This window comes from Cryptotermes secundus, unplaced genomic scaffold (assembly GCF_002891405.2).
Source record: "Cryptotermes secundus unplaced genomic scaffold, Csec_1.0 scaffold709, whole genome shotgun sequence".
NCBI lineage: Eukaryota > Metazoa > Arthropoda > Insecta > Blattodea > Kalotermitidae > Cryptotermes > Cryptotermes secundus.
Window position 1 is genome coordinate 248,719 of NW_019738358.1, and position 27,774 is coordinate 276,492.

The window sequence follows — 27,774 nt, forward strand, 5'->3', positions numbered from 1 at the left end:
GACATTTTAAGAATAATCAACTGTATATCAGAAAATAACAGTACATCAAGTAGATGAAAAACAAAACATCTGGGCTGGGATTGTTTGGTTTCTGGATTTTGTCCATCTAACAACATGTTTCAGAAAAGGGACCTGTTCCCATCCTCTGGTGAAGAGGTGGGGAAAGAACTGTCCAGTTAGAGAGATTAGTATTTTCTAATTCTTCCAACACAGTAGGTCCCTTCCCACTTTTACACCTAGGGATACAAAAAGGTCCAGCTTCTGAAACAGAGTAAAGTGCAGTCACACTTCATGTGAATTTGAAACAGTGCAATATAAAAATTATTAATAAAATCTCACTTTATGTGCAAAGTGTCAAATAATGCAAATCCCAAAAAATTCAGCATCCATCTTACTTTACATTTATTCCTATGAAGACACTTGTCTTGAATTAAGCGATGTCTTCAGGAACACATCTTTGCATAAAATGCAACTGCACTGAAATCGATGATGGATGGAGTCCAGAGACTGAGTGATACTAAGTGTAATATACCATCATCAGAATCCTTTAGAATTAACATATTTGAGCTGCCTTAATACTGTAAATCACCACGACAAAAATTAATAGTCCTTCAAGCTAAGTAAATGCCAGTGCCATTATAATGTCCATCCTGTTTCCATTGCTTAAGAGAACAACAGCTACAACAGAACATGAGAAACCCTGTTGTGAGTTCAGTGTGGCCAGTAAGAGATGTAAACACAGTTACCATAATACCAACATTACATGAATTATTACCCTGAAGTACCGTGTAGTAACAAGAGATCTGCAGTCACTCTCAGGATGGTGTCAACTCTTGCATATCATCCATCATGTTGAGTGCTTCGTTGGGAGCTGCATAATGTGCTGATGAATGAAACTCTGAAAACAGATCATCACAAAAAACATGACACAACATACTACCACACCCAGCCAGTATCTGGTAAGCATAAGTGGATTAATTTTTAAGGTTATTTATCAGTACAGTAGTTTTTGGCAAGATATGTTACATAGAATTCCCATTTTCATGTGGTTTAGATACAATATAAGGCAAAAATATAAATATGGTATGTTTCATACAGAGCCGGGGTAGTGCAGTTGGTATAGTGACTGGCTACAGCCTGTACTAATGAGGGGTCAGAGTTCAAGTCCCGGTAGGGTCAAGAATTTTCTTTTCTCCAAATCGTCCAGACCACCTCTGGGGTCCAGCCAACCTCCTATCCAACCAGTACCAGAGGCTCTTTCATGGGGGTAAAGCAGCAGGGGCGTGAAGCTGACCACTCACCTCCAGCTAGTGCCAAGGTCAAGAAAGCGTGGATCTACACATCCACTCACCCATACGCCTTCATGGCGTAGTGCTTAATTCGTTGAGCACAGGGACAACTTTACCTTTTACCTTTATATTTCATACATGGAATTTTTGTTGGACTACGAGGTTAATGTTACAAGGTCATTGCACTGACATTGGGTTAATGACTTATCAGCTGTCTAAAAGAAAGGAAGAAAAATATCCTAAGGACAAGCTAGACTCTTCCTCCTGAGACAATTTTCCACTACTCAGTGCCTAGGAAAGAAATTAAGCAGATTTTCCACTTCCCATGTCCAGGGGCCCTGAAAAATTCCATCTATTCCCAATTCACATATTTTCATTTTCCCTCCTTTGATGGAAAACAGTATTGTGGTCCTGAAAGGTGTTGTCCTCTCTACACTTCCACCTCTCGTGTTGAAAAACAATACTGTGGCCCTGAAAAATGCCTTTACCTATCTACATGCACCACTGGCCTGGACTGGGCTCTTTGCCTTATCTCAACCTGTGGGTATGACGATATGATTTTGTAAAATATGAAGTTTTCACACAATATAAATGCACTAAAATCTTCTCAAGTTATCAGCTAAGACACTCCCATCCATTCTGCACAACTTTGGTGCATAAACAACCACAGAATCCATGCAGATCTATAAATGAACACAGTGCTCAGTGAAATAAAAAAGTGGATACCAAATACTAAGAAAATTACAATGTCTCACTAATGAACTAGCAGGGAACCTACTAGATAATAACGAAACTACACACAGACTGAAAAGATACAACATCCTAACTCTACCAGACAGACCTGTGTAAAACTCCGATACAAGAATGGAAATGATAACTACGTGAAAAAAAAAGTATACGAGTTATGCCACTGGGCATAACTCATTCATGAGCCAGTATTTACTGCAGATTCTGCAGATTATGTATAATAAATTTGAAGAAAAAAGTTATCAGCCATGTAAATTTGGAAGACAAGTCTTTCGGAAATATTTCTGTTATAAGCTGATATGGCAGGTAGTCTGATAAGCTTTTCCACATTAAAATAAGTTTTATTAACAAAATATGTCATACAGACAGTTCTGAGCCTGCCTGCAACTTTCTTGGTTGTGACTGAAATCATAGCTGAATATAGACATCTTTCTTGGGAAACAAGCTAATTTTCTGACAGCAGAGTTGAAAAATTACATCATCGTAGCAGAAAATATGAACATTAATATTCAGGAATTTTATATAGACAAAAAACTGTGAACAGAGATACATATGCACTAAATTCTTGTTTAATAAGCATTCAATTAACAAATGTGATGCCCTGTTGTCTGACAGAAGTTGACTGATGATTTGGAGGAACATATTGCCACCATCTTATATCAAACAGTAAGCCAAGCAAGCTTCCAGCAAAAAACTGGACACTCATATTACAGAGTATCCTGTTCATGAACCAGGGTCAAGTCTTGTTCCAGAGGCTCATCACATAACAGCTTCACAGAAAATACATTTGAATTAAGCTAAGTGCTATGTTAATATCTTCGGGATGTGGTGCTGTTCCCACAACGGCTGTCTTCTGTAATTCTGTACTGGCATATTTACCAGAGATGTCTTATAAACTCTTCCAAATTTATTATTATTGTTGCTGTTGTTATGTGACAATCAGCATCTGTCTTCTTTTGGATTTGAGCCCACTCTCTAACTGGCTACTAGGCTGTTGAACCAGGACATTCATAAATGAATTGTTGTTGATCTCAGTCACTACATTTTAAATCAAAGGAAAATTAATTTTCACTTACCAGATTTTTGCTCAATGAATGATTTCAAAGGAATGTATCCCTTTCATAAAATGAGGCGTCATTATGAAGGACATTCAGAGATTGGCAATGTAAGGACTGGTGGAGGTAACACTCAGTGTTCTCTAGCCCCTGGCACCTCACAGAGAAAAGAAGGACATTCAGAGATGGGCAATGTAAGGATTGGTGGAGGTAACACTCAGTGTTCTCTAGCCCCTGGCACCTCACAGAGAAAACAAGTTGGCTTTGCACACTGCCCATCCTACTGATACGGAAAGAGACAGTGGAGTGGTGTGGGCATTGTATTGAACAAAAAGCTCTGCTCCTGTCTGGGGTCAAATCCTGACCATCTAGCCCACCATCAGACACTTTCCTGACTGCACAATCCTGCTTCATACATCAAAAAGAACGGTCAATAAAACGAAAGATAATCAAAAACAATTTACACTTTATTCATACATGCAACATTTACTGCAAACAAAGAGCAAAATATAACCTATCAAACTGAATCTATGACATTGTTATGAAGTTCTATTTAAAATTATTTCCACAACACTGCCTGGCTGAATTAAAATGCTCTGAAGCATGAAATTCAAAAAAGAATATTTAAAAACAGGTTCCCCCTCAGAGCAAATGACCAATCAGTTCAAACTGTTCAGGGAAATAATACCTGTTCATTGTGAAAACCATACAAAATCCATTAAGTGCACTCTGTGGGCAGCATGTAGTTTTTGGTGTTAAAGCAGGTGGTATTTATCATAATAAAAGGTTACATATAGTACAGTATAAATAATTTCAAATATGTTACAATGAAGTAAGAGAATATAATGAAAGTCCATTTTCCATAAAATATATTTTTAAAATTAAAGAGACATAATGTGAAGTTTCTAGAATCTGTGGTGTATACCTATGTTACAGAAGGTAATGAACATGCAAAGAAAAATCTTTAATTGGTATCCACAACAAAGAACTAGAAACAGTAATATAAAGACAAACAGAATGCTAATCTAACAAAAGAAAACATATAAAAAATGGGAAAGCTCAGTTGTTTTACATTTCTGGTTATTGAAAACTGTACAACATATATGATACAATGGTTTTTGAAAAGTTGCTAGCAGTATGTCCACCAACCCACAAATTATCCATGTGTTTGAATCCTTACCTCTAGTTTGATTGCTGTTTTATCTTTCTGGCAACTGAAAACTGTACCTGATGTTTGACATAACAGTTTTTGTAAGTTGCTAGCATCATTTCTACAAGACCACAAAACATGCATGTGTTTAATCCTTACCTCTGGCTTGCTCACTATACTGTGCCTTTCTGCTTATTATTGTTTGGACCAGGAAATGTAGAACAAACAAGCCCAGTGAGACTATACCATAAATTCGGAATGTTGTGGCCCCATCATATTTGTCATACAGCACACCTCCTAGTAGACTGCCTAGAGACACTCCTACAAAACACACAGAGTGATGGTGTTTCAGTTTATATTTCTTGCAGGTTAGAGCCTATGATTCAGTTAGGAGGGAAGTATTCTACAATCGGGTACTCACAAAACTAGTCAGGCTGATTAAAATGTGTTTAAACAAAACGTACCATAAAGTCCGTATAGGTAAACATTAGTCTGATAATTTTCCTATCCTTAATGGCCCAAAACAAGGACATGCTTTGGGAAGGGGAGAAAAGAAGAGAAATGTGTCAATAGCATGAAAGGTTGTAAGCTTGACTATTTTCTGATGCCACAGCGCTACATGGTGATCATGCACTATTAAAAAGAGACTAGTAGGCTGGTTATTGTTACCTACACAACAAAGGGATAACACTGGGAAAACAAAAGATTTCCTAGAATGTATAAAAATTAAACTTTTCTGTTTCCTGATTTCTACCACAGATAGAATACTCAAAGATTTTATGAAATTTACTCTGTGCTCTTGGAAATACATACAGTAGTCACAGATATCAAAGTAATCTGAAAGTACTGCAGAAGAGAGCTTTTGATGTGATTAAAATTCTCATTTCAAGTCTTTCATTTCTGTACCTGAGTGTTATTCCTACTATGGCTACTATATATAGTAATACAGACAAGAGAAAAGAGCAAGTACTTCTTTCAGCAATACACGTGAAACCTCCATTTAATGTCCCTCAATTTATGGTGTTCCTTTGTTTAAAGTTCAGTTTCAATAACCCAGAGCTAATAATCTCCTTTCAAAGCTAGGTGCTCAATCCACTGATCCTGAAAGAGAACTTAAACAGGCGTCTCACTGTATAGGAGTTCAATGTTGAACAAGAGTAGTTACCAATTCCTTCAAAAACTGCTCCCACAGCTCCTTGCACAGTGGCCTCTGTGCCAGGTGGGGCCACTATGCTAGCATATGATGCCATTGTTGCATAAAATATTCCAAATGTGAATCCTTGAAACAGTTCCACTGGAAGGCACCACCAGGGATTTTTGAGTATAGAGTATATCACAAATCTTATGCCAAATGCAAACAGGACAAGTGACATGGCATGCACGTGTCCAATTTTACGCAGAATACGACCTGAAAGAAGCAAATTATATCACTCTTTGAAAACACTTTCAAGAAAAGATTAATAGCAATAAAAAATTTACTGTCCCCTGAGATGTGATGCAATGTACTCTTGTCGAAAAGTGCCAGTGTTTCAAAGGAACCTGCTCCTCTATCTCCTGCCCCAGAGAAGGAGGCAGCAGGTTTTCTCCCAGAATGTTGGTACCCTTGTATCAGATCACATGATATCACATTCCAGAAGACAGAAATCTTCACAGTCACCAGTGTGAGAACCTCAGTATAGTACATCATTTTTCCCCCACATGCTTAACTAAGCACTACATCATGGACATGTATAGGGGAGTGGATGTACAGATATATGTATTCTTGACCTTGGCACTCCTTACAGGTGAGTGGTCCGCTTCACGCCCCAGCACCTTACCCCCTGAGGAAGAGCCCCCAGTACCCATTGGATAGGAGGTGTACAATACAATACAGATAAAAAGGTAAAGTTGTCTCTGTGCTTAACTAATTAAGCACTATGTTCTTTCTTTAAACTCCTGCAGAAAATTGGTTCTTAGTATCTGGAGAATACCAACCTGACAGAAAGAGGAAAGGCAGTTCTCCACCAAAACATTGCACCCCCATCACAAGACCCTCAATAGTCTTCATCCACTGCAGCATGTCACAGCCTTCTGCTGTTGCCAGATCTTCCAAATGCCTGCAAATTATGGGTACATGTAATTCTACATACCACTTTCAGTGGGAAACTGAAAACTTTCCTAGCCTACTTATTAAATAAATCAAATACTGGTTATCCATGGTTCAGAAAAGAAAGCAATGTCTGAAAACCATGGGTAATATATCACTATCCGTTATATATACATAGTTCTATACTGATTAAATTACTGCAATACAGATGCCATCTACAGTTAAACTTGAATTCTCACTTAAAAGCAAACTTATTTCTAAAACAGACAAATTAAGATTATACCAGATGGTAATTCAACCAACAGTAACCTATGCCTGTTAAACCTGGACACTCAAAGAAGCCATTAAGCCTAGACTTTTAGTCTTTGAAAGGAAAATTCTAAGAAAGATCTTCGGGCCATCAAGAAACCATGATGGCTCCTGGAGAATTAAAACAAAGGAGGAACTAGATAATCTAACAAAAGGAAGGAACACAGTTAACTTCATCAAAGCCCAAAGAATAAGTTGGCTTGGACACATCTCAAGGATGGAGGCTGGACGAACAGTTAAAAGAATATACATGACTGGCAGCCACACGCCACAAGAAAGAGGGGCCGACCTAAGATCAGATGGAAAGATGACGTAAGGGAAAACCTAAAGGATTTAGGAATTTATAACTGGATAACCTGCACACAGGACAGAAGTAGTTGGAAGAAAATTGTTGAGCAGGCCAAAGCGTTCAAGAAATGAAGCTGTCGAGCCTTACGAAGAAGAAGAACAACAGAAATTTACTAGCTTTTACATTTACAAAGTTATATTCCGAAAAAATTAACGAAATGCCAGTACTATTCAGCTCATGTTCAAGTTCTGTCATAGTAAAATAGGCATATCTTCAAATATAAAATTTTTTGAGCTTCACATGGGAAAGCTATACAGACCAAGAGTTGTGTGGAACGAAATGAAATGATATCTCTCGACTCGTTAAAGAAATAATACGGTGCACAGGTTAGTATATTTTCATTTACACTGTTACTGAGTTCAAATATACATATTTCAAATGTCTTGCCAAATTTATGATATAAAGCAATGCAAATTTTACTTTATACTACATCATTCTCACACCAGATGTTCAGTTCAGGTCACAGAATGTTTAAGCATTATTTTAGCATGTGGTAGATATGGAGGGAATATGTTTTATTTATGGAACACTTAAAGGATTATTTAGCAAACGGCAGCAGTAGGCAGACTTCATCTTGGCACATGGGGTTTATGAGATGAGTCAACTGTTTTCCTGATATCTACATATCAAGAGGAGAGGAGGAACTTGACAAACAAACCATTATAAAATGATTTTACAACACCGTCTGGGGTGACTCAGTATTTTATATGTCTTTACATGTTTTGGTCTGTTGTGACCATCTTCAGAAGGCAATAACAACATGCTAAGGAATTACTATTACATAGATTGTAGTACACATGCTTAAACTTTTGTATAAAGATTTTTAATTAAATTAAATAATGAAGAAAGCAGTCTTCTGGGATTTGGCACCATGTATATGTGGTGTTAACCAACGTTTCGGAGGAACGTATCGCTATATCGCTATTCTCACGGTCTCTTCGCTTGCGGATTTCTTATATTTTTCTTCTACCCTGAAGATGGAGGTGATACGTTCCTCTGAAACGTCGGTTAACACCACATATACACGGTGCCAAATCCCAGAAGACTGCTTTCTTCATAGTCACCGCCGTGAAAGCCTCAAATCTTACAAGTTGAATAATGTTTAAGTAAAAAAAATTATTAATGTTCTTAATATGTAAAATCTTGAACCGCTGAGGTTTGTGTCTACGTGCCTCTTCTGTCAAAACAGGAGATTGGGGTGTTACTTGCCATCCTCTTAGGTCCAGGCAGCATCCTTTCCCTCCTTTTCTTTTATTTATACGATTTGTTATGGATTTGTGTTGTTAAGTTGTTTCTCCGTTCACTGTGTATTGAGGCATACTGTTGTCAGATCATTTTATAATAAATAACTAGTGTGACGGAGCAGAATGTATAAAACTAATCAAACCATCATTGAAAATACAGCGTCTGGCACATAATTAAACACCCTTTCCTACATTTACCTCACTTACCCTTTTACCTTTTTTTATTGCTAGTGGGGTGGGACTAAGTCCCTTGTAGGCCACGCCATAGCTCAACCAGTTAGTCGCTGGCTTCCCACCACAGCGGCCCAGGTTCGATCCCGGGTCTGGTCAAGTGGGATTTGTGGTGGACAAAGTGGCGTTGGGGCAGGTTTTCTCCTAGTACTTCGGTTTCCCCTGCCAATCTTCACTCCACCAACTGCTCCAGAATCACCCTCACCTATCATCTGTGGCTGGTACAATAGGCCAGAAGTGGCCGCAGTACAAGGGACTCAGTCCTACCCCAGTAGCAATAAATAAAAATAAAAGTCCCTTGTACTGCGACCACTTCTGGCTTATTGTACCGGCCCCAGATGATAGGTGTGTGATTCTGGAGCAATTGGTGGAATGAAGATTGGCAGGGGAAACCGAAGTACTAGGAGAAAACCTACCCCAGCGCCACTTTGCCCACCACAAATCCCACTTGACCAGACTCGGGATCGAACCCGGGCCACCACAGTGGGAAGCCAGCGACTAACCGCTTGAGCTATGGCGCGGCTCACCTACCCTTCATATTCCACATACTTCATCCCAATATTTTTTAGAAGTAGCCTGAAGCTGACTGCAACTATGGGCCATAGCTGACTATCAGTTGCATTACATGCTCATCAATACTTCTGTGACTCATAATGTGATCCTGTTACATCTGATTTTTCAAAATGTTTTTATCATTTCATTTGCTCTCCTGTATAAAATCTATTTTTGTTGTAATTTGTATGTACTGTTAACTTCTTCATGTATTTACATTCAGAAAGGGTGTAACTTGCTACCTACATGAAAGACATTTCAGCTAATATTAATTTTCTTTCAGTGAATCTCAAAGATGCCACATGATGTTGGTTCAGGAAGTTTTTACAAATTAAAAACTGTGTCCCTTGATATAAGTAATAGTGGCAAGTCTGGATAACTCTATCAACAGAGTGAATGATGACAGACTTGATAATCAACACTTGATTCTTGGCACAGACAGACATTTTTCTTTTCATTACCATACCCAAACAAGCTCTGGTGCACACACAGCCTCCTATCCAACTGACAGGCTCTTTTAACTGGGATAATAGGTGGCCAGAACATGAAGTTACCACCAATCTCCGCCTAGTGCCAAAATCTAGAATGCATGGAATTTTACCTCCATGCTCCCATTGCACCTTAATGGTATGTTGCTCAGGTACATTGGCAACTTTATCTTTATTATGAGATTAATATACATTTGAAAATACTATTTATGATACCCAGTATTTTGACATAAATTAAGAGCTTATTTCAGCATGTTGTTTTGAAAGCATAACTGATATCCAGCTGTCACAGTTTGACTGGAGCCCCAGGGATCCTGCTGCATCTCCTCAGCCTCCATGGCCAGACAACATACCATCCCAAACAGGCAATCCCCTGCTAGATGCTGGGATAAGACTTTGGTAGGAAAAGACCGCAAGCAGAAAGAGGAAATGGAGCATTTTCATACATTGACCAGTATCAGATAGAAACGATGTTAGGAGCAGGTGTAATGGGGAAGAGAAAGATGAGGGAGGGAGGGGAAGAGGAGGAAGATTTCAGGATTCCATTCAGCAAACCATCTCAACTTTCAGATGGATAAAGAACGTTACCAGAAAAGGAAGTTCCACTGTAGACCAGTAGATAACCCAACAGCTATGCACCACAGCATGAAGACCACAATTCGCAGTTCAGTGAGAAGCTTCCCCACATCTCGGACGATACTAGTTGAGAGTTTTGTCTGGCTGTGCTGCACAAGAACACATTAACATTGTACTATAATAAGAATGTAATAATTACAGGCATATATGAGTTCTAGTTTGCAGGTGTTTGTATTGTAACGTGTTTTGCTACTGATGACGCTGTTTGGATTGTTAATTGCTTTATTTAACAACCTACAAGTCTTGGCTACAATTAATTATAACACTGTTATGGGTTTACACAATTTACAAACCCTACGCACTAATCTATTCAGTCTGTTTTCAGTAGTCGTCACTTATTCACAGTACACTACAGGAGCTATAGCAGTGTCACTGTATTACACACTCCCAATACCTTCTCACACTATCACTTCTAATTACACGTTCCAGTATTCTTCTTTCCACGTTCACGATTCACTCGCTACAACTGAACTCGGCGACTGTTCCAATTCAACTGTCTCCGGTGGCTGCTATATTTCAACTAACTTCAGCGGCTACCACATTTTAACTGACTTTGGCAGCTGCTACATTTTAACTGACTTCTTAGGCAGTGTAGTTCTCTTATAAACCCTCGGCCAGACAACGGGAAAACGCCTCGCTTCCTTGTTGCCTAGTCGCCATGTTTACAGGTGTTGCTGGGCAATGCCATCCAGAGTTGTTTACTGCTGTGTAGTAACCGCGGCATCCACCGCTATGTCACTGTTATCACCTGCCAAGTCACGGCAGGGGAGGGGGTGGAGCGCTGACCGGCCCGTCACTGTAGCAGTGGCAGCGCTGTTATGCCACCGCTGGCGGGGGAGGGGGCACCCTGCATAGCGCAAATACGTCACAATATGTACAGAACCTAATCTCCTCGAGAGAAGAAGACAGACACAGTCAAGATTATGGTCTTCTGTAATGTGGCAGCTTCTAGTTTGGTAGGCATAATGTACTGGATGAAGACCATCAGCCTTCTTTGCTACAGGGGTATGCAGCGTTTTGAAGGTCAACTGCTGTTCTTTTTTTATATAAGGTTAGCGTTCCTCTGAAACCATACGTAACAAGAACTTACTCTGTAACCAGCCAAATGCCAGATCACAGATGAAGTCCACAATTTAAATGTCAAGGATGAGACAAAGCACTGTCTCGTCAGGGTTACTGCACACCTAGAAGGATAGATGATAAATGAGTAAGGAGCAATGTTAGCGGCCTCCATAGTCTGGAGGTAACGTTCCCACCTCATGACTCAAGGTACGCGGGTTCAAACCCGGCGGAGGTCGTGGAATTTTTAAGGGCGGAAAAATTCAGGGAACGAGTCCTCCAGGAGGGACTTTAAGCCATGGGTCCCGTGTCGTAGCTTTACAGCACGTAAAAGAACCTCATGTCTCCAAAGGAGGCCACTGAGCCAAATTAAGGACATTTCCCGCCCAACAGTAATCTCTAACGCCTCTGGTAGATGGGGAAGCATCAAGACACCTCTGAGCCAGTAGAGGCCGACCTCGCTGGCTGAGTAGGGACTGATGGTAAGCACCAGTACCGGGAGGGTATAGAGGCTGGTAGAAGATTATAAGGAGACGCACAATAGATCAAACTGGTCACAGTGCATGGGGAAACCCACCCCTCCAATAACAATAACAACAACAACAACAAGGAGCAATGGTGGAATTATGACTAGTAGGGGAAAACAAAAGAAACAGAGAAAATTCTGTTCCAGTGGCAATTCATCCACCATTAATCTCACATGAGCTCAACTTGAATTTAACCCAGGCCTTAACAGCCTGAGCTTGAGGTATGACCCATACAGAGAACAAAGAACTGATACCTTTAGCTGTGTTTCAAAAGATTTTGAAAAGCATCTGTTACATTCACCATGTATGTGTGTCTGCAAATAACAACACTCAAATTATAGAATCAATTATGATGAAATCTGGTATGGGAGATCTACACTAAATATTGTGTCAAGACATTTTGATTTGAATTGGTTTGGTTAATTTTAAGGATCACCTTATGTTACATAAATTAACATACAAAATTATATGCAGTTACATCCCATGAAGATAATCTTGATATACTTCAAATGCCATAGACTAAGTTTAAGAACATTGCTGAGGAGAATATCTGCACCAAAAAGAAAAAAGTAAAAGAGAAACTAATGCATGAACAATAAGAAATTTCATAACTTTAAAACTGTTTAATTAATGTCAAGGCTGAATGTTTCAAGCTCCTGCTTGGTATTTTGCATGATTATTTTGCTAACTGGAGGTGACTTCTATAAACATCTGTTAATCCAACAATCTGCTACACACTAACCTTAAGTCTTGAAGAGACAACAACGTCAAAAATCAGAATGACAAGCATTAGATAGAAAACGATAGTGTAGTCCTTCTGGGCACGTCCCTTGCTCAATTCATCAACAAGAAGGCCAGAGATTACAGCAAATACTCCCCATCCAACAGCGCCCCAAAGTCGTTGATATCCATAATGGGTCGGCTGATCTCCTTTAACAAGAAATACGTGTTAAGATTACAGTTTTGCGGTATGTGATACCACAAAGTTTGATGGATGCCTATCTATCAAAATATATGGTGTCACAGCCCAGAAGAATGTAATCTTAATACTCATTGCTGTAAGAACCTCACATCTCAAAAAATAAATGAACTGCTGCATTCCATGTAGCCATGTTGGTCTTCTGAAGCAGGGCTGTTCACTTTTGAATCAATGTTGTACTGTACCTCAAGTAACTTCCCACAAGCTGCATTATACAAAAATATAATTTTTGTAGTATATTGATACAAATATTTCATTTCATTTCATTTATTCACCTTCCACAGATCCTGTCGAGAGTACATTCTCATGGAGATGTGAAGATCATCCTTGTTACAGTCACAACTAAGGATTACAGTTGTCATCCAATAGCATGCACACTTGTATAAAATACTGATAAATGTGTACAATATAATAAATAAGTTAATTTTAGTAGTAAAAGTAATGGCAAACCTTATACAATTTGTACAGTTTTATGCAAGTCTATTAATTAAAAATTCAATAGTTAAAACATAATGTCATTAATGAGTCTTGTATAACATACATCAATTATATAATAAATTGAAACAAAGACTGCAAATATCTGCAATAATTGGATCTACAAAGCACATGAATATGAACTGGACCCCTAAGGTTCAAAAACATTTATTTTATTGTAATTTTATCCTCTAAACTTAGAAATATTCAGTGAATTTGCTACTGACAGAAAAATAGGAACACCTCCTCTGAATTTTTTCAGTGTGAGCACTGTGGACAAACATTCTCCTTTACAATAACTGATATATCTATACTTATCTCACTAAGAGCAGGTCAATGTGGAAAAGAGATTCACTGGTTAGTGAATAAGAATATCGAGAGATATTTTACTAGCTTCATGGCTTGCTGATGACATTCACTGTATCTCTTATATACGACGAAACTGTTACCATATATTTTTGGGTATGGAAGGATAACCTTGTGGGCATCACAAAACCGACTGGAGGACAATGAGTTGGATAGCTCTTCTTCTAAAGCAATGCCATAATGTTGCCTTTTCAAAATGGAAAGCAATATTGTAGGCTTTGAGGTTCTCGTAGCAATGGTTATGAAGAGTTCTATCCTCTGGGCTCTGCTTGCCACCTCCTTTCATGTGGGTTTCTTGCTTCACTTATCCTTTGACCATGAAGCTGTAGGCAACAAGTTCCTCCAAAACGTCAGTTGACTTTCACTGGACTATATGTCGTTATATCCCACAAGACAAAGCTGTTTGGAAAATTCTGACGTTTTCTGTGAGCAGATTACTTCTATTTTCACCATGGGTTACAACACATGACACAAAAACATTTACAGTTCTAAGGTATGAGAAAATTAGGATGATGACCCATTAGAGACACCTCCACCATTATCAGATACAATCTACTGAGCATTCCCATTTTGCTTAGTGGGGAGTGGAGTCCAACTGCGTCCACTCAGCACGGCAGCCACTGATTGACCTATTGTAGCCTGCCCCGGGTGATTATGATGATGGAGAATTTGGTGGAATGAAGATTGGCAGGGGAAACCGAAGTACTTTGAGAAAACCTGCCCCAGCGCCACTCTGTCCACCACAAATTCCACTTGACCAGACCCAGGATCGAACTCGGGCCACCACAGTGGGAAGCCAGTGACTAACCGCTTTAGTTATGGCACGACCCAAGCATCCCCATGATTAACCCATACACAATCCTACCCTCTAAATAAAGTTGTTTGCTGGTTTATGTACTTTATTTCAGGCAAATATGATAACAAATCTGTATTTTTCAGGAAACTTTATTTGATAATAATGATAAAATTGAGGAGGATGACATGAGCAGAACATGTAGTACACATGGAGGAAACATGAATACTAAGTTATGGTAGTAAAATATGAAGAAAAGAGACCACCGGCTAGACCTAGGTACAAGTGAGAGGATAATATTAAAATGGGTCTAATATTTGATGTGTAGTCCCATCTACACGCTCGTGTATTCCATGGTGCTGGGTGGGTCTTCCTGTTGGGTTACATGTCTAAACTATGAGTATACCAGAACCACAAAAATTGAAGAACAGCAGTTTTCACCAACAATTTTAAATACGTGATTACGACCAGTGTCTGCCGAAATATGTAGTGTAAGTAGAGAAACTTTTAAATGCACTTTTAAAGATGCACTGTGTGATACAAGAAACTTTTAAACAAGTTTTAGAAGGATGTTTTGCATGTAAAACAGTGAAGCAGTGACATCTGTTGGACCCGTAAATAACACTTAACATTTTGTAGGATTTGAGATTCTCACAGCTCTGATGTTCAAGAGTTCTATCTTTGGGATATAACATTGTGTAGTCTGCTGATAGACAAATGACATTTCAGAGGAACATGTCAGCCTCGATCTTCAGGGTGAAAGAATAAGCCATGCAAAAAACAGAGTGAAAGAAGGTGGCAAGAGTTATACTCCAGAAGACAGAACTCTTCAACTTCACACTTTGTTTAAGCCAATGAATCACTGATTTAATTGTCCAGTTCCCCTACAGCCTGGCATCAATACCACTTCAATCCTTATGACTATACTGTAAAGTGTATATCTGTTGCTAGGCAACATCTCAGTAAACACACTCCCAGAACAGAGCTGTAAACACAGTGAGTTCCGTGGGGTCCATGCCGAGGAGTTATAAAGGGACAGAGCAGATGCGACATAGGAGTAGACAGAGTACAGCAACGTAAACAACAGCAGTTGTGATTAGTCAGGATGAGTCTGAGAATCAGCAGCTGCAGAAATGGCAAGAAAGGAATTAGACTGTGCCAAGAAGCCTTCACATGTTATTTGAAGTTACAGCAAGACTGTGATAAATCCATTGCCAAGATAAAGCTAGTGAAGACTGAGGATCTTTGCGTGTGTAACGGTGAGGTGGAAAGTGTGCAGGATAGCCATGGTGATGTATTACCTGCCATCATGAACTGTGTGAACATACAAGGTGCAACAAATCCAATCATCCAGTCCCAAACCCATTATGATTACTCATGAAAACCGCAGATTCGTGACAGTATACGTACGCTTATAACTCTCAGCAAACTTACCCAGCATCTCAAAACAAATGGCATCACCTATGCTCACTACAACAGCCATACCAATCCAGCTGAGCACCATGAGAAGAAAAAAGAGCCAGAACTGGTAGAGGTCTGCAACATTTACGTCATTCACAGCAGTGTTCCTGAACACCTGTACACAAGCAAAACTACAATAAAGTGAAGTGGAGGAGCATACCAAACAAATATTAGTTGATGAGATTCAAGGTTCTCTCAGTGGATACTATGAAGACTCCTATGTTCTCAGATGTGACGCCATGCATTCTTGTAGATCATTACCAACATTTTGGAAGAAAATACCAGACTACTGGTGCATATCCCAGAAGACGGTGATCATAATTCTACAAAATTCTTTAGTATTTGAAGTCACAACAACCAAATACATAACACTGCTGTAATACATTGTAATCCCTTGTTAACTATGGTTTTCCAAGCTATGGATTACAAATAAACACTTTTCTATTTGGAATTACTAGGTTTTTAAATTTTGTCCATCATCCAGTATCCTAGAAAACACAAAAGAATACCAGATGATGGACAAAGTTCAAAAACCTAACCGTTCTGAGTGTTATACACCATCGTCAGAACCCTTTAGAATCTACTTTTCCATTGGTATCCAGATTTAGCAAACAAGAATATTTGGTTTTGTGTTCACATTTTAAAATTATTTATGGCAGAACAAAAATTGGTGGCTTCAACACCATGAGTTCCACCAAGAATTACTAATATAAAGAGAGAATAATAAAATTATTATAACTACATCATTAAACAATAATCAGTAAGAAAAATTACAATAAATATTTTAATTACGTTTATTTGAGTTCACCATCCTTCATCAGAAATAGCCATCAAGATAAAAAATTAACTTCTTAAGAATACTTAAGAATCCTCAAACAGTAGTAATATGGAACAACTTATTTTACCAATATCTTTTCATACAGCATTTCCCTTAAAACTATGGAAAATCTGCAGAAATGATTTATGTAAAACAGTCCTCCCTCATACAGCAGTTTCCCTGAACTTCCTGATGTTACTCTGAATCCATGAAACCAGGTACCAAACTGGGTTTCTTATGGTAACGAATATCATGGCTGGAAGCAGAGTCTAAACTTTTCTGCCAATGCTGAGTTACAACAAATATGACTATTATGTTGGTCACTCTGCACTGTCTTGAGTCTTTTCAACAGAGTTTTCAGAAACTGGATCCTTCCATCATCAGACATAAAAGAGGCAAGGTTTCTACTTAATTAGGCCAGTTGGAAACAGCCAGTCTGAGTCATGGGACCAACAAAACAATTTCTATTATACATAGTATGCTACATATACTCTGGTTAGAACTTCTTTTTGTGTCCATTAATCAAGAACAGCTATCGCTAACAGATCCAACTAAGCAGGAACTTTGCTTTCCACCATCTGATGATGGTGGAAACATATCCAGTTCTTTAGAAACTGCATCTAAAAATCCCAAGGCAACAGAAAAGTCCAAAATAATATTCATGTTTCGTGATGAAAAATAAAACAAGTCACATCTTTCACAAGATTTGTGCCTGTGACTATATCAAGATATTATCAGCACAGTTTACTGTCAGTACTCAGTGGATAGATATCAGCAGGGTTCAACAAATCCACTCGTCTGTTCACTGGGGAAGAGTGAAAACATATTAGAATTAAATAATAAAGAAAAATATTCATCAATAATCTGTCCTGAGGTTTTTTATTATTTCTCTGCAGATGTCAATAAATATGAAAGGTAAATGATATCTTGCATTCATATTATATAACAGAAGAGACAGTATTTTATGTGTTATGTTATGTGATGGTAAGTAGACTGGAGCACAGCTAATATCACCATGTGTGTGCAGATGCAGTTACCTCTTGTAGAGAAATGACCGGGGCATGCAATTTTTGCCTACCCGCTGAACTGAGTCAATATAAACATTAATAGAATTATTGCTCATTACTCAACCCAACAACGAATTTTCTCGATAAAAACACTTTACCTCACTGATGGCAGGATCTAAACACTGCACCATACATGGAGCTGTAGTTAGGTTCCTGCAGTATGGTACATGAGACGAAAATCCATCCAGCACATGATGCACTCTAAAATGTAGGCACGTACCATTCTGTTGGACAACAAAAGACCCATAAAATCTACAATGTGGATGAATATATCAGAATTCTTTTAGAGTTTTCTGCATAAGGGTGATAAAGCAAACTGAAGTGTTTATTGAGGAATCTGTCTTCAATTCCATATAAAATATGATCCTGTATTTATCGGGTAAGGTTAACTCAGTGCAACCCTGGTAATCAAAACTAATTAAAGCACTGGTGTGCTCAGACTAACGGACGTTTGACTTCAAATAAAAACAAAGAAACACAATTTTAATATAATTAGTCATTCAAAAGATTCATAGGTACATTTTCTATATAAAGAACCAAAAATCTGTCTGGAATCGGTGGATGTTTGACTATACACTGCATTCTGGGCAAGTTACATCTTTCACCACCTAGAGATGATGGTCCATTAACATTAATTAATTTTTACTGTAAGGAAGTAAAATAACTAGATTAAACATGTAATTTTTTGAGATGCCAACTTCTTTTTGGTGGTACTGTAGGTCAGTCTGAATTATTGGGAGCTCAAATTAACATGTTTGTATTACCGTTGTTCCACTGTAGATGAAATACATGGGGACATCAGTGCGGATTCTAAAACAAAGTCAACTACTCATCAGATCTGAAGTTTTCAGAGAAAACAGTGCATGCAAAATGGTATAGTACATCCGTTATTTACAGACTTCAAAAAAGCATGTAACTCAGGTGAGAATAATTGGACAATATTCTCAATGAATTCAGTATATACAGGAAACAAGTTAGGGTAATATGTTTAAACAAAACCTATTATAAAGTCAGTACAAATACATATCCCACTGATTTGCTACTCAGCTTGGCCTGAAGAAACAGGGAGATGACTATCACTATAACTTTTCAACAATTTTAAAATAGCATGTTACAGAAATCCAAGAACATAAGGAGAGAATGTAATGAATGGAACACATCAGCTTCTTGATCAATTCTGAACAGTGATCAACGTCTGGGTTGCACAAAAGAGAATTTTTTCATCAGCTTTGTGTGTCACATCCTGTACATTAAACTTATGAGATACTAATGAATTATAACCACAGCAAAACCCACATCAATTGGAAGCTATTCAATCTGATGTCCATATGTTCCTTAATCATTACTGGTTGTGTGGGAGCCAGAACAGCTCAGTTCATGCAGAATTAGGCCACATGCTGAAAAGTCGAGGGATTCAATTCCCAGCAGTAGCAGGAGCAAGACATTTTTTTTTTTCTTCTTAAGAGCATATAGATAATCCCCCCCCCGCCTCCTACCCCATGTGTACCTGGGGATCATTCCCTGGAGCTAAAGTATTCAGAGGGTGAAGCTGACCATTTACCTCCACCTAGTGCTGATTTCAAGTGTGAGGGAAAGTCAGTAAATATTTCACAAATGAATATAATTGTATGTGATAGTTGAACATTTATTTCTTAACATACCCTCCACCAAAATTGATACACTTGTCCCATCACTTTACCAGTGCGTCGACTGTTGTCTCATCACCTGGTCAGACATGTGGTCGGATGTTTGACGGTCAACCCAGTTTTGAACTGCTTTATGCAACAAACTCTTTCCACCATAAACAGGAAACATTTCTTTGTGAATATCCTTTGCACTGAGTCCTTTCGCCCATAAAAAACGCACAACAGAACACTGATCTTTGGCAGTACATTCAAGCATGGGTGCCATTATGACTACTAAAACCAGCTTCTTAAAATGCGAATCTGCTCTCTAGACTATCATGAAGCTGAACTGTGCTGGTACCTAGTGATACATACAGGAAACCTATTACATCCATTACAGTTGTTTTACTTCCATTTGTGACCCATTTACTGACTCTTCCTCATACATGTCAAGCTGTAACTCCAATCTCCCACATGCCTTCATGTTGTGACATTTAACTAAACACAGGGACAGCTTTACCTTTTACTGGCTGAGCACTGTGTTTGTTCAGTATTAATGCTGTTAACCCTTAGTTAAAATATAGCTGCCAGCCCTGTAGCACTGGAAAACTTAAAGCCTCCATTTCCAGATGACATATTCCCCCGAAATTCATATGACTGCCAACCCTGTAATACTGGGAGATTTATAATCCTGGCTCACCTACAAGAGTTCTATCTTCTGGGACATAATGATGTGTAGTCTGTTGAAAGTCAACTGACTAATGGCAATATATCCCAGAAGACAGAACTCTTCATAACCATCACTGTGAGAACCTCAAATCCTACATCAGTTAACAAGTTCATTCCCATACTCAATCATTTGACGACAGCCCAGAAATTTGTATACCCTTACATTACAAACATTAAAAAACCAGGAATACCTCTGATGTTGTAGGCAATGTATGACTGATGGGCACTTCAGCAACTAAGTGTAGCAAATTAATGTCACCAGTTAACTCACAATATCGTGAAACATTCCACACTTCACACACCTCTTTTGTGAGCCAAGCATTTGCTATACATTCCAACTGTAACAAATTATAGTCAAGGTCAATATCTTCCCTTGTAGTATTACTGCATCTTCACTATAAAAGCTACAAACCTTAGTGTTGCAGTAAAGCATATTGTATTTTGAACGTATGTTTATACAACAATATACGTTAAGAAACCTGAATAATGGATGACAGAAGGATAATTCTCACAGGAAAGAGATGGAGATAAAGGGCAAATAATGGAGAAGAACGGCCATCTGTCATATAGAGTGCCAAGGCTTTTCGAAAACTGGAGATTCAAGGATATGCAGTGGAACCCCCATTCAGTATTCCTCAATGTACAGTCTTCCCTCATTTAACGTTCAGTTTTAATAATACCAAGTCAATAACTTCTATGTTAAATTTCCTCCATTACAGATTTTCTTCAGCTTGGTATTCACATCTACTGTTCCACACACAAACCTTAAATGGATTATATATCTGTAAGAAATCAGGTATAGTAAATTCACGGTTACCAAGTATCCAAGCATCTGGAATTTTCATCCAACCAGAAAAAAAATTCAAAGAAAATTTATTATTTTTATAGAATTATTAAAAAAACAGATTTGTGAAGTGCATATATTCACCGACTACAAGGTAGTTCCCATACCTACCACTAGCAACACTACCAGTTATCCTCCTTCATAAAGGCGCCATTAGGGTACAGGTTGGTTGAATTTGTGATAGCACTGCAGTATATGTACCAAAAATCTTTCCCCCATCAATTCATTATAAATCTAATGAAGATTCCCTTGCAAAAGGTAAAGTGAATATGTGTTGTTGTGACTATGTGTTGTATTTCTGAGAAATTTTCTAACGCAACTGGCAGATTCATATAACACACCCTATTTCTCACAGATGCAGGATATTTTGGAGTTTAATGTATGTGGAAACTTTGGTTGATACTGCCACGAGTAAGATTCTATTGTGACCTCTGAAAACACTCAGGTGATGACTGACGAATGCAAAGCAGAAGTTGCGAGTTGCTCTTGGTCTGAGACTTAGACATTAATGCGTGTAATTCTTGAATATGATCAATTTACAGCAGGCCCTTCTTATACTGCATATTCAGATATACCATGGCTTTGACCATGTCACCCAGTAAGATTACACATGTTTATATCATGCAAATTTCTAAGAAATGATTTAATTATAGTACAAGACCCTACTGCAACATTCCTTCCTGTAATGTGAAGGTACAGAGGGTGAAGTCCATAGTCTTCTATGAATAGACTGTAAGTTCCTGGTTTTACTAACCTTTACATTATTTTGTTTGAAGATAAAATTTATTGAGGACCCCTTTCACCTGCCTGACCACAAATGGTCAGAAATTTCCCTTATGCTGATGGTCTACTATATGTAATTATTTGTTAAGTATATGACAAGAAGAACTGAGGTTACTTCTAAATAATAACACTGGGTATTGTGCATTGAAGATTGGGCTAAAAATGTATAGCAGAATCTCAGTACTTGTCAGCTTCCCAATATGTCACTTCTCACAATCAGTGTCAGTATCTGATGCCATTATTTACATATGTCATTGGTTCTCTTCTACATCATGTCACCATCTCTCTCATGCATCAATGACATTTCCTACAGCTAAGCAGCACCATTCTACCAGAAACATTCCTCATGATAGGATCTCAAACCCATTATCTGCTGACTTTGTGTCAGCTTTACTGACTGAAGAGATCCTCCAAAGTCACTAAGGATGTGACCTCAAGAGGTCCTAAATGAGAGGAAGTATATTGCAATGCAATAAACTCTAAGCTCCTTTTATAAGAGAACAGAGGGAGATTTGTCTTTCAAGCAGTAAACTGATATACTCCTTGCATGTTTACATTAATAATATTATTGTTAAATTGGTCTTCACTTCTTCGAAAATTTAGTGTTCAGTGTATGACTCTCCTGGAATGAATTATTATAATATAGAGAGTTTATTGCTCTGTACCTGGTGTTCCCTTATCCATCATGCTTTTAAGAAAGCAGTTTAGGACAGATATCAAGGGCCCACTGAACATATTCTGTGTTGTTTCTAGCGACATAATAAAAAATCTGTATATGAAACACACACCTCACATAATGCAGTATTGTTGCTCGATGTTTCGGCCATTAAACGCGCTGCAGCACATCTGTCAACATCACTACTACATATCTTAAAGTAAGTGAAAGCATCACAGTCCAAAGTAGTTGGAGAGGATTTACTCTCTGTATGAATCTCTGGGATAAATTGTATCACAAAGAAGCTAATTGCTGTAATTATCTGGAAAGCCAGAAAGAGTAACTTCTGAAGTTGATAGCGATCAGCTATTGCACCAAACAGTGGTTTGGCTAACATTCCTGTAATTGGCAGCACTGTGTAGATTGTACCGACGATGACGCTGGAAAAACCAAGCTGACGAGCATATATTGGCAAGAATGGAACAATCGGTGCTGTGCCTGGAATGTAAGACATGAGTTATAACAAGTCTACATGTTTGCAATGAATTGTGCCATTAAACTTACATAGATATCACAGATTTTCCAGCATCTAGCTTAGGTTAAAGAAACATGAAGATATGGACGACAACAGGTAAAATTCCAGTGCATGGGCATGGCAGTAATTGCATTAACATATTCAGGACTTCAATATTCTTCCTGTAGCATTTATGAACGAACATAAAGTTGATGTCTACCTAGCTTGTCTTGCTTACTTCTGGGAGTACCCAGTGGACATCAACTTAAAAATCTCTTGTGATACTTTTCTTTCAAACTGGATACATTCTGAGTAACATGATCATGTGACAGGGTCTAAACTGCTCCCTGGCAAGGAACGAGTTAAATAAATGATTATCTATCTGAATGAGAAAATTTGATTATCATTGACTCGAAGCACTCACCAGCATTCCACAAGAAGTATTGACCTTTAAGGGGTAGTAGGTCGAAATTTACTTTCAGTTTCACCATTCTGGAGAGAAACAGTATGTATATACGGTACAGTAATCAGTCTTCTAAATTACACAGTTCTTAGTCATGTGACAACTGGACTAGAATCTGGAATAAAAGTAAAGGAACATGGATAAGAACATGTCACTAAGTTCTCATATATTTCACATACAAGAATTTCCCTGTATATTTCATCCCATTCAATTACTTACTTACTCATGGAGCTGAGCCCTTTTGGAGGAGCCACCAATTCTGCAGCTACTCAAGAATTTCCCAGCATTTTATGGAACCTGAAGGTTCATTACTGTGTTTACAAGAGCCCTCCACTGGTCCCTATCCTCAGCCAGATCAATCCAATCCATACCATCCCATCCTATCTCTCTAAGATCCATTTTAATATTGTCCACCCACCTACGGCTTGGTCTTCCCGATGGTCTCTTTCCTTCTGGCTCTCCCACCAATATCCTATACGCATTCGTCTCCACCATTCATGCTACATGCCCTACCTACCTCATCCTCCTTCACTTGATCATTCTAATTATACTTGGAGAAGAGTAGAAGTTATGAAGCTCCTCATTATACAGTTTTCTCCAACCTCCTGTCACTTCTTCTCTCTTCTGTCCAAATATTCTCCTCAACACCGTGTTCTCAAACACCCTCAGTCTATGTTCCTCCCTTAATGCCAGAGAACTACAGGCAAAATTATAGTTTTGTATATTCTAATTTTTACTGATTTAAATTTAAAGAAAAAAGTCTTCTCTCCTTTATACAGTTAAGTGACAGTTTATGGCTTCCTTTGTTAAAATTCACCAATAGTTTGCCTGAACTGCCAACAGATGACAGGAGAAACTATGTTCACTGATATCAAGAAACATAAAATAAATTATGAGAAAAAGTACCCTATGTTTCTGATGAAGTTACCTTATTCATAGTGAGGATTATTTTTACTATCTCATTACTTAACCAGAAAACTCAATAAAAAAACCAACAGCAATGTGTCACAGTTTTCATACTTTTAACTTACAAGCATATTTCATACATATTTCAGTCCCTTCCCATACTGATATCAATTCAGAAAAGAAGTCTTCTTTTGTCTATGAAGATCAATGACAGTTTAGAGCTTAAAAGTGTTAAAAAATTAACTTGAGTTAACTTGAACTATCAACAGATGGCAGGAGAATTTATTTTCACTGATATCATCAACACATAAAGAAAATTAACATTAGAGGTACCTTGTGTTTATGAGCAAGTTATCTTGTTCATAGCAGGGAACAGATTAACATTATATTTTATTGCTTATTTCTATTTTCCACTGTCTTACTCTTTTATCACAACACTTAGTAACACAAAAAGTAGAAGCATGAAACCAATATTATAGCATCATTTCAATTTCAATCCATTTAACATTCCATAGATCCACAGTACACATTAAGATATAGAACATGTCAAAACAGTACATAATATACAGAATAAATAAAACAAAATAAAACTAATATGCACTGGACATACAGCTAAAACACTTAGGCTTCTTCTTCATGTAACTGTTCAGCTATTAAACTACTGCTAGAGTCTGAATGGTTTACTCCAATTTAATTTAGTCTCCCACATTTAGAAGATCCTGAAACAAATGATGAGTTATCTATTAGACATAGTATAAAAGTATTAAAACTGGAATCAAACAATACAGCAGGTACAGGATAGTTTTTCATGCACAGAGGCTGGAATTCATAATTTTAAACAATAATGGCAAAATTATTTCACAAACAAATGGATTACCTATAGATGATAGCAATTTCAAATATCACTGGTTATGGTCTAAACTTTAAGCTGCCCCTTATCAAAGTCAATTTCTTATCTGGTATAAAATAGATAATATATTTGTGCTGAAAGAAACTTTTTTTATTATCACACAGTATAACTAATCCTACATACAGCTATATCCAGATAACATGGACAGCTGCCTTTATTGGAAAATACTTTTTGTCCCAAGAATATACAAAAAACCGAAACCATTCCTGTTTTCTTTCATTTATGGTTTATTAAGGGCAATGTCAGTACATCAGACTATACGGTGTCAGAGGACAAAATGCTTAATAAGTAATGAACTGAACATGGCATGGAAGAAAGCTGTCATTACCTTATTTAAGGAAGAGTTCTATCTTCTGGGTTACACCGCCATGTAATCCGTTTAAAGTCAACCAACATTTTGGAGGAACATACATACATAGCATTCCATAGATCCATGAGTTAGTCAGATGACCTACCGGATGTGGAATTTGTCAAAAATCATACAATACATATATACATGCACAATTAAATTTCACATAAATAGTAAGGATTTCACAAAAGTAGTAAAATATCCATCATAAATCCATACATTAACATATACTANAAATCATCAAACATTTTACTAGAGATTATAACACTTGTATCATCAGCAAATATTATGGGTTCTGATGAAAAATTTATTGTTGGTGGAAGGTCATTTATATATATTATGAAAAGCAAGGGTCCCAGGACAGATCCTTGGGGAACTCCATGCTTTACTGTTCTCCAGTTTGAGAAAAAATTTTGAGTATATTTGGGTGATTTTATCTCAACCTTTTGTTTTCTATTTGTTAGATAGGATTTGAACCATTTTAACACTGTTCCTCGAATGCCATAAAATTGCAGCTTACTTAACAAAATTTCATGATTTACACAGTCAAAAGCCTTTGCCAGATCACAGAAAATTCCTCCTACATGCCTTTTTTGGTCAATTGATTTTAAAACATTGTCTGTTAGCTTGAATGCTGCATCTTCAGTGGATACACCCTTCCTAAAGCCATACTGTTCTGGGACCAACATGTCACCTCCATGTTGAAGAGCTCTGCTTGCCACCTGCTTTCACCCTGGTTTCTTGGTAGGCTTATTTTTCCACCCTGAAGATGGAGGTGATGTGTTCCTCCGAAACGTTGGTTAACTTTCAACGAACTACACGGCGTTACATACCAGAAAAGTGAACTCTTCGTAAACACTGCTGTGAGAACCTCAAATTTAAGATATTATCCTGACATTCATCTGAAGACTCAGGAAAAATCACAAAGAGAATTAAAAACTTCAGTCAGTATAGTCGATCTCTCGGCTCAGATTTGAACCTTATGTCTCCTGAGCTTATTTGTGTATAACATACATATAAGCATGGATACTTTCTACCGGGTTAGTAGTAACTATTACTATCTAAATACTTAAAACTCACTCACTCGAGAGACCACTTGAGACATACAGTGAAATTCTAATTACCATTCTATCATGCAACCTCTTACCCCACAACTGTAAAGTCACGTTCTGTACCTTCTGTATATCGTATATCAAAGATCACCTTCTCCATTGGCCTCAGTTCCCAAGGTTACTACCTTCATACATCAGCTGATTAGCAACGATGAACATTTTCACATTCAGAATAATCACGACGAATCGATTTTCGAAAAGTACGCCTAACTGTCAAGAGATGGCGTAGGCGTCCATATTCAGTAGACTCGTGTGCATTGACTCGGTAGCACTAACCCATAATTGCTTACTGTCTTGTTGGAGCCACATCACAATACCATAGACACATTTCCAAAAACCAGAACTTAATATACTGAAACCATCAAATATAAAATTATAACGGCAATGCACATAAATACTGAAGTACACGTAAAGTTATCCGTGAGCTTGCATGAATAAACACCACGCCATGAAGATGTATGGGGAGGTGGAGATACACTTCCACCATTCTCAGGGCGGCCGCACACCAACTTCGTCAAGACAAGCATCAAGACATGAGACAAAAGACGTAGTCTTGATTCATTCGTGATTCGTCAGCGTGAAGCTGACGTCAGCATCATGACTCAGACCGGTTTGCGGCGGTTTTCATAATCTCATTCGTTTCAACTGTTCTCCTTTCTTCGCGTCATGTCGCAGACATAGTGTCTTGACTGTTACATGTCCTGACGCATGCCGGTGTGCGGCCTACTTTAAGCTTTGAGCTAGACAGAGCTGAGTGATCAGCTTCACGTCCCTACCGCTTCACCCCTGTACCTGTTATATAAGGAACTGGGTGGGCCCCAGGGTCAGTCTGGTCTTCTCCACAGGAGAAGAGAAAAATCTCTTGCACCTGCCTTGAGTCGAACCCCGACTCCTCGGTCGTCCAGCCCATAGCCTATTCGCTGAACCGACTAAGCTATCCCGCCGCGAAAGAAGGCGAAGTTTTCCCTGCGCTTAACTAATTGAGCACTACACCGTGAAGACGGAGACAGAATTCAGTCTCCGAAACGTTATATTTGTGTATAAATAAGATGACGGATAGTGTTCAGCAACACAATATTTGTGAAAATAGTACTGTTCACGCTCCCGTCCTCCCAACCAATTAACTGAAATTCCAAATGTGATTTATGATGACTTTGTTTATTGTTGGCGAAGGCTTTCCTGCACAGACCATGAGACATGTAAAC

At 38.2% G+C, this 27,774-nt stretch overlaps 1 protein-coding gene across 6 annotated transcripts; it reads right to left on the minus strand.

The window, feature by feature from the left end:
- LOC111870883 (major facilitator superfamily domain-containing protein 6) lies at nucleotides 1-26,780 on the minus strand. 6 transcript variants are annotated; one of them, XM_023863501.2, is made up of 13 exons: nucleotides 26,633-26,780; nucleotides 24,809-24,917; nucleotides 23,254-23,407; nucleotides 22,449-22,813; nucleotides 20,225-20,371; nucleotides 17,778-17,903; nucleotides 15,769-15,910; nucleotides 12,465-12,652; nucleotides 10,089-10,225; nucleotides 6,216-6,337; nucleotides 5,407-5,649; nucleotides 4,401-4,562; nucleotides 1-898 (listed from the first exon to the last, which is right to left on the minus strand). In XM_023863501.2, the coding sequence occupies exons 3-13, from the start codon at nucleotides 23,318-23,320 to the stop codon at nucleotides 816-818; spliced, it is 1,782 nt and encodes a 593-aa protein (XP_023719269.1). In that variant the 5' UTR covers nucleotides 23,321-23,407; nucleotides 24,809-24,917; nucleotides 26,633-26,780; the 3' UTR covers nucleotides 1-815. The 6 variants fall into 6 exon arrangements, with proteins under 6 accessions (XP_023719269.1, XP_023719268.1, XP_023719270.1 ...); XM_023863500.2 differs by having other exon boundaries at nucleotides 26,605-26,780; XM_023863502.2 differs by having other exon boundaries at nucleotides 26,582-26,780.
- Between the last annotated feature and the right edge of the window lie 994 nt (nucleotides 26,781-27,774).

What these genes read in the sequence shown, in the direction of transcription:
- LOC111870883 (XM_023863501.2), bottom strand. Translation starts at nt 23,320, where the DNA reads ATGGTGAAACTGAAAGTAAATTTCGACCTACTACCCCTTAAAGGTCAA. An exon ending in CATTTGTTTTGAGATGCTGG is followed by an intron (nt 12,653 to 15,768) that starts GTAAGTTTGCTG and finishes TTCTTGTTAAAG; the next exon opens with GAGATCAGCCGACCCATTAT. An exon ending in GCCTTTCCTCTTTCTGTCAG is followed by an intron (nt 5,650 to 6,215) that starts GTTGGTATTCTC and finishes TGCTTCTTTCAG; the next exon opens with GTCGTATTCTGCGTAAAATT.